The 8,429-nt window shown below is 36.6% G+C and overlaps 1 protein-coding gene across 1 annotated transcript; it reads left to right on the top strand.

The window, feature by feature from the left end:
• Nucleotides 1-540: 540 nt before the first annotated feature.
• Nucleotides 541-7,479, top strand: LOC142338503 (uncharacterized). Its single transcript, XM_075388285.1, has 5 exons — nucleotides 541-765; nucleotides 4,071-4,558; nucleotides 5,032-5,207; nucleotides 6,253-6,427; nucleotides 6,985-7,479. The coding sequence occupies exons 1-5, from the start codon at nucleotides 695-697 to the stop codon at nucleotides 7,149-7,151; spliced, it is 1,077 nt and encodes a 358-aa protein (XP_075244400.1). The 5' UTR covers nucleotides 541-694; the 3' UTR covers nucleotides 7,152-7,479.
• The last annotated feature ends 950 nt before the right edge of the window (nucleotides 7,480-8,429 follow it).

The raw sequence follows: 8,429 nt of genomic DNA, 5'->3' as shown, positions 1-8,429 counted from the left end.
AATATAGTAAAAATTGCCAATACACTGCGGCGTTTTGACTACTGCGGTTAACAATGTATTTCTTCTGAGGATTGCATAACTATTGCACAACTTTTTTCAGTTTTTTTACGTAAGTTTATTTTGCAGTCAGTATTCTGCTCATTCAGGAAGCGCCTAATGTTTTAAACTAATGTTATAATAGCAGAAACTAAATTTATTTTGGAGTAATTGTCATTTTTTCGTGCACCGTTTTTGTTTCAAACCAAAACTTTCGATCTCAAAGGAAAAATCCAAAAATTTAGCAGTGGTATGTTCGCTAAAGATTTTAACGATTGCCGAGAGTCCGACTTTGCTAATTGCAAAGCAATATTTAAAACTTGTTGCATTTTGGCAAAAAAATAGTAAAAGCAACAATTTGCGATTCGAACCTATTAGTCCTGGTAGGTACCAAATGTGGACTACGCTTGACCAGTCAAGAATCCATATCCTGTTACATCAATATGAATCTCAATTGGAATATTGTACCGCTTGTTGCAGGAAAATGAGGATTGTCACGTTTATAATCGGTTCAGTTATTGCATGTGAACAGAGAAACATCCGTTCGCAAAAGATTTCAGCCATTTTTTGTTTCAAATTTAAAAAATTCCTTGCAGATTTGTATACAGTTGGCATTATTCTATCTGTTGACTTTTGAGGTTCATATAATTGCCTAACAATGTCTGGCTTACGTCGCATGAGCCGGAGGTCATCCAGTCCTCCCCCATCACCATTCGCACCTGAGTCAAAGTTAGTAATCAACGCACTCACCAGTCAGTTACTTGTTGATAGAAACAAATTCGGTTTCTCTTCTTAAAAACTATTGTTATTTGGTTGCTCTTTGTTCTTGGCTGTTAGACAATCCTGTACAATAGTCGAGATCTTTGTTCACAAATCATGAGTACAGGCCGACATAGACTATAGGAATAGATCCCATGTTGAGGTGCCATCCGGAAGTGACCTCTGATCAGACCAAGTCCAACGCTCACGGTGTGTTGCAAGACCGAAATTACAAGGTCTGAGATTTGGTTCGAGCGCACTTAAGTTTGATCAGAGGTCACTTCGGTCTGGTGATAGTCTGATCAAAGGTCATCTCAAGCGCACAATCGTCTGGACGGTGGTCTGGGTTTGATCTGGGCCATGGTCGCACAATCTTCTGGACAATGGTCTGGTTTCGGTCTGATCAGAGGTCATTTCCGTCTGGCGAGGTCTGATCAGAGACAGTTTCAAGCGCACTTCGAGCCCACATGGTGTTTGGAGCGCAGATCAGAGGTTACTTTGGGCCGGGAATGTCTGATCAGAGGTCACTTCCGTCTGGCAAGGTCTGATCAGAGACAGTTTCGAGCCACATGGTGTTTCGAGCGCACTTTAGTCTGATCAGAGGTTACTTTGGTCCGGGAATGTCTGATCAGAGGATGTTACTTTCGTCTGGAACGGTCTGATCAGAGGTCACTTCCGGATGGCACCTGAACCTGGGGTAGATTTAATCATAGCTTTTAAAACGTGTTGGGTATTTCCTTCAACAAAAGATCTTCAAAATTCGTCGAAAATTCAATTTAATCATAATGCTTGACTGGTTGGCAAAAAGAACTAAAATCTATACTGTGTCTTTATTTAAAAAAACTGTATAACGTTTGATTCACTAAAAAATTGAGGAAAATTGCTACGGCCGAGGAACAGTTGTCTCAAGGTTCGATCCTAGATGTTCTTCTTTCTTGTACGTTTCTGCCAAAAACGATCAAAAATTTAGGTGTACTTTAAAAATAAATGCTCGGAGCATAGTAAAACTGTTTGTAATATTTTTAAATGCTCTGGGTTAAAATTCTATCTACAAATATATGGACGAACAGGTACTGCAATACATTACATTGAATAAAATTGAAAAGGAAAAAAATTGAATTGAATTCATCAATTGCCAAGCCATAACTCCGAAAAAGGGTTAAAATAGAAGTGAAAAAGTAAAGCAAAACAGTATACATATTCTTTTTTTCAATGCAAAAGATAAAACTGGTACTTAAACAAAATCTGTTTTACAAAAATACGTAGAACAGAACTAAAAAATAGAATTGGGTCAGATAAATCAACCTAACAGAAAAGAAAAAAATCCAAAGATTGACAACAAATTACTGGACTCAAAAAAAATTGATGGTTAATTATTCGTAAAAGAAACCGCATCAGCCAACTACATCTTCAGAAAAACACCTTTTCGACCATTAGTAGTCAATAAGACGAAAAGAAAAAAAACGAAGGTCGCAAACTTAAATAATGATTTAGAATAACACATTCAATGCATTGTTGTTGTTGAAGAACTGAACGACAAAACATTTCATCAAAATTAATAAAAGAAAATTGCAAAAATCGGTAAAAATATATTTTTATTTTCCATCAATGTTCTTATTCATGAAATTCATCAAATAGTTCAGAAATTCCAAATTGATTCTGTGCTAAAATGATCAAAGACTACAATGTAAAACATGTATGTGGCTGCTGAGCATCTCTAAAAGAAAATCAATTCACGGCCAATTTGAGCAGTGAATTAAGAATAGAATGTCAGGCAAATTTAAAGCTATATTTTATCCAAGCCGAATTGATTTGTTCACTTCGTCAATCTTTTTCAACTACTATTAGTACGGCCTAATCATACAAGATATGAAGAATTGCCTCAAAACCGGCAAAACAATTATACGATGTGAGGACATTGCGTCAGATTCCTTTCGAGTGGTTTGCGAATCAACCTCTTGTTCATACAGAATATCCGAGAAAACTTCTACCTGGTAAGAAACATCGCATCACATCAATTTTTCTCTGAAAACGTGAGTTTACGAAAAATTTTTACATTCTGTCGTCTTCTTTGTCCACAATCAATCGGAGATGCAAAATTAACATGTAAAACCACATGATCCCCGGCAGAGATGGAGCTTGAAAAATTATTAAAAACCAGCTGAAATTTTTAATATTGATCAAATTAAACCACAATAAAGTACATTTTGAACCATATTTCTTGAGCGTTAAATCACCTGTTTATCGTATCTTGCTTCAGTAGATCATCATAAGGATTGTAAAGTTTAAATAAAATTGAGTTTTGAAGAGAGAATTAATTCCAATTTTTTCCAACTTTCTTTCTGGGGAACAAAGTTCCTAAAAAAGAAAAACTTTGTGCACGACATAAAATCAGTTTCTCTCACTTGCTTTTATTAAGCCTAGCGTAGTTTCACTGTTTCACTGGTTGAGTAATTGAGTGTACTGAAAAGCACAAGAGCGAAGAGTGTTACATTTGTTGACTTTGTTAATCGGAAAAAGTCTCCGGACATATTAACACATCGGAGATTTTTGAAAAAATTTAGTTGTTCTTACCAGTAGCCAGGGCATTTATCTAGAGCTTGACGTACGTGATTTTGCTGGTTAGATTCATAACTCGAATTATTAACAAAATTTCAAGCAAAATTTGATTGTTTCAATTTGAATCATTTTTTATTCTGATTTTAACAAGTTTGCTGAACAGCAACGGTGAACGGTTAGTTATTGTTAGTAATTGAGGATCGAGTAATGCAACAGTCATCTACAGTTTAGCTGATATCACAGTTCACAAAAATTTTTCACAAAAACGTAATATCCGGACAGATTTGAAAGCAGCGCTGAAACGAACTGGGCGGTGTAATGTTTTCCTTGTCTTTGATAGGAGAGTAATCATTACAATGTACTCAAATGAGAAAAAAATTACCAGCATCATTTAAGTGAGCACTGCTAAAGGGACTATTTGTGACATAATGGTGTAACCGGTGAAAAGGCTTTATTCATTTTGTCTAGGGCTATAAGAATTTCTCAAAATTGTTTCCGACTTTTTGGGTCTTTAAATAGAGCAAATATATAGTTTGTATTATCTAGAGTACCCAAATTGTTTTACAGCACCTTATACGCACATTTTGCAAAGTGTCTGTGATTTGTTATGGTCACTGATGTTTTTCTCTAGTGCAGTGCGACAAAAATTAAACAAAATTTTGAAAGGATTCATTCACCTCATAGTTCACCTTAACGTCAATATGGTGCTGTTTTAGACCCAGTCTTGACCAAGCTCTTGAGAAACTTGGACAGACTCAAACAGGCACAAACTCACGAGTACGCGTCCTGCGTGAACTATTCTACAAAAGCAGAAATAACGAAGAATTCTGTGTTGAACTGGTAAACACAGGCGTCATCAAAGCTGTACTCCTTAAAACTATCAATGCGAACGACAACGAAACTGAGCGAAACTGGGCGGCTGGAATGTTGGAGAACATTCTAGAATGTTCTCAAGAAGGCCGCGATCAATGCTTCCAAAATGGCGGCGTGCGTGTGCTGATGAAAAGGATTTACAAAGAGAAGACAAACTCGGAAACGAAGCGAAGTTGTGTTGCTGCTCTTGGACAAACGATAAAGATAAACAAGGAAGCAAAGGATAGTTGTGTAAAGTTTGGGGGTGTGAAAATGTTTATGGACCTGCTTGAAAACTATGACTCTGCGATTGGGGTGGAAATTGTGAATTCTCTCGCAAATATAATGGCAGGTTAGACCATTGAACCGTTGATTTTCTCTATTAATTTTTCCACAGTTCTCAAAGGTAATGTTCTCAGAAAAACTTCCAACCAAATATCTTTTGATGCATCAACAAAAATCCTCAAAACAGTAATTTCCAGCTTTCATACTAAAGTCACATCATTGTGCCTCCTAATATCTAGAAAAATTCGTAAATTAAAGAAAACAAATACAAAAATTAGTTTCCAAGAAAGCGTATTCTAATAATTTAGCAATTTATCAGAGGAGTTATTACAAAGTACAATTCAAGTGAACTACGCGTTTCAAATATTTTATTCAAGATTTTGATGAAAAAATTTGGAGAATTATACAAATCTATTACCCTTTCAGTTATAAAAAAAACCAAGAGTTTAATCTCAAAATCCATTACCCAAATGATAAAATTTGTTGATTCTAACCATTCCAAAACTAAATCTCGTATTTTGTTAACTCTTCTTTCAATAGACCTCCCGGATGAAGTGGCGACAGAGGTGAGTGAGAGAGGAGGGTGTGAACAGTTCATGAAGAGGATTGAGGTGAACATGTACAAGAATGACAGGGTGTATGCACTGAGGGCCATGGCCACCATGCTGCCGAAAGTGGAGAAGGCAAGAGAGAACTGTTTGGAGAAAGAGTTCCAGGTATGATTGGCAACTTGGATAAACAGTAATTAAGGACAATTCCCAGGCTTTAATCATCTCTTAATTGTCATAATTCCATTTTGCTCGGACTTGCCGTACCTAACACATAAAAAATATTCCGAATTCCTCTTTAACTGCCCAAACATTGCCTAAGGTCAAATCCGTTTTGAAAAGTTCTCCCATGTATAAAAATTTAAACAGCAACTTCGTTTACTATTCAAAGTAAACTCACTCGCCTCTTCGAAATGTGAATCGAAGCCAACTCATTCATCGCAATTCTCTGTACTATTCGAGTTATCCTGGATCGGGTGCTCAATATTTCGCCAGCTTAATATTAAAACTAGCAAGAACGCCATTTGTATACCAAGGTAGAATCCCCAGACCCAGGTGACCTCTGATCACACTATTTCGGACACACAGGATTCAAATGTGGATTACATTTTCTGATGATTGGGAATGTGTTAATGTAATCTATGGTCTATGACCTGTATTTTACCCATTAAAGTTGCCTTTAAGCCGATGGAGACACGATACCAAAAAGAATTAGATATAAACACTGAAGGCGATTTTTCCTCAGCCGCCAGTCGCTAACAGCCCTGTGGAGATATGATAGAGGCTGGGATCTGAGGTTTAGGTTACGTGACTCTGATGAAGTCACTGGGAAAATCTGTCATTAATCAGGAACCCAGAAGTGGTTCGAAATGTACGTCAGAATTTCAAATTAATTTTTGGCAGAGTCAACTATTTAGAAAAGAGCTTCGCAAGTTGCGAAGTCAGGTACAGTATATAAGTCAATTTGGCACTCTAGAATCTGGCATATAGATATGGCTTTTTAAAACTTGCATGAGAGTGCTGCGAACATTCTCTACAATTTTTACCACTTTTAGAAGCAAAAAACTTTTTGCCACTTTTTACCACTTTTGTAGCAAAATGTATAAAAAATCCGATTGTGAACTCTGAGAAATAAACTTTTTATAAACTCGTCTAGCATGAAGTAAATTTTGCATGACGATTTTAGTTACAAGAGGATTTTTTTCTGCTTAAGGTGAAGCTGATGGAGTTGATTGAGAATGAAGATGAGGAGAACGATGAGATCAAACTGCACGCAGCCCACTCTCTCTTCACTCTCTGTCTACACAGTGAGGAAGTGGTCACCCAGGCCAAGGAGAATTACGTACTCATATTCCTCGACCCACTCATGGAACATCCTCAGTACCAGGGTTAGTTAGTGAGGCATTTACAGTGATTTTTAGCGGTGAATTTTTGTAAGATTTGCGATTCTTAGCGGTGATTCTTACAAATCTTACAATTTTTAGCAATTTTTACCTCGGCCCCGGGCTGTAATATAGGTTGCGATCCGAAGTGAGACCGAAGTGACCTCTGATCAGAGATCATTTCGAGCGCACGAAAGATAATGGTCTGTAAATTGCGATAAATTAAAAATATGCAGTAAGAATTGTCTTGGAGACAACTTTCAAGCGCCCGCATACTAAGCGATGAATGTGGCGAAAGTGGCAAAATTTTGTCCAAATTTGATAAATTTGACGGTGAATTTTTTTCATCGGTCTGGATAAGGCATTTCTTCAAAACTTCACTCCTCCTTCACCCATATTCGATCCCAGTTCTCATTGATAACAGACATGTCTTCACCCAAGAAAATTTTGCAATAAAAATTATTTTTAGGGATTTTTCCTCTTGACACACTTTTTTTCTTCGACCCGTTATATTTTGAACTTTGTAATTTTTTATATTCTTATATGGATATTATGCTATTCAGGTCCTGATCTGGATGAGAAGGTTGGGAAGGTGAAAGAACTGGTCCAGCTACTCGGAGGAGTCCCCAAGGAGACCCAGAAACTGAAATTAGATCCTCCCCCTCCTGGGAAAAACAAACAAGCTAACAAGGAACAAACTGTACAGGAGGTTGACGAAGTCATTGGATGACTATAGAAAAACAAACTTAACTCATATCAACAGGATGATGGAAGATTGCAAGTCTTTATATAACATTTATCTAAAAAAAATTACTTCTAATCTACTTTGTTGAATGTCTCTTAAGTTTAAATATGGCATCCCAAGTGGTTCTAATCAGTTACTCTATCAAGAATTGTTTATTCTGACAATTAGATCCGACCGCGATCCAACAACTTGGGTCTGATCAGAGCTATCTTGGTTCCCGAAACTAATCCAAAACGTGCATATATCAGTACGAATAGAAAATTGTTTTAGTTTAATATAAAATAGTGCAAATTAATGTTTTCAGCGTTTCTTATATGTATAGCACAGCGTGTTTTCTAAACAATTTCATAAAGATAGAAAAACGTTGCCGATTGAAGCAACGTTTTTTAACTATGCTTTTATTGTCCGTGTAAAATCAGATAGTGATCAGGATAATTCAATTGCGTCAAAAATTGAAGAAATATCCAATATATTGAGTTAAGGGGTAGCAATTTTTTTTTTTCAATTTTCGTGACCAGTCTTTATCAATGGGCCACCCTTGCCTCAAAAAAAAAAGATTTTTTATATTCGAATAACTTAATGCCCATCCACTTAATATTTTAGATAAAGACGTAGGAAAACGTCTAGAGTAAATCCAAATTTTTCTCACCCAAAAAGCCAAGCAAGTAATTGAAGATCTTTTTTTTTCAATTTCCAAATTAGAAAAGTCCAAATTAGAAAAAAAATGTTCAATTACTTGCTTGGCTTTTTGAAATTACGCAGTTCCAAATTAGAAAAGTTACACGCAAGTAGTATACATATCTGCCATGTTACTTGAGGGGGGGGGGGGTCCGGACCCCCCCCCCCCCTACAAGAACTCTCACCACCGAAAAACTGATTTTCTCTTAGTGAAAGCAAGTTTTTTGGTTAAGTTTCGCCAGCCTGAGATAAGTTCTTGGGTTAAGTTGACTGGCGAAACTTAACCAAAAAACTAGCTTTCACTAAGAGAAAATCAGTTTTTCGGTGGTAGTTCTTGTAGGGGGGTGTCCGGACCCCCCGCCCTCCAGTAACATGGCAGACACCGGCTGCTCCAATGTGTATTTCAGAAGAAAGAATGCGCAGTACGGAGTGCTTAGACTATGGTTATAGCCTGTTGTAGTAACTTTAATTTTTTTTATCTTTGAAACCATGAGAGGCATACCTGAAAAACTTTGAAATATTTTCAAAATTTTTTGAAAATTTTTTGGAGTCCAAAAATGGTCTGAAATGGATTTTGCGCTATAA

The sequence above is a fragment of the Convolutriloba macropyga genome, chromosome 4 (assembly GCF_964194025.1).
Source record: "Convolutriloba macropyga chromosome 4, txConMacr16.3, whole genome shotgun sequence".
NCBI lineage: Eukaryota > Metazoa > Xenacoelomorpha > Acoela > Convolutidae > Convolutriloba > Convolutriloba macropyga.
The sequence above is the reverse complement of the archived record's forward strand: the minus strand, read 5'-3'. Positions and strand labels throughout refer to the sequence as shown.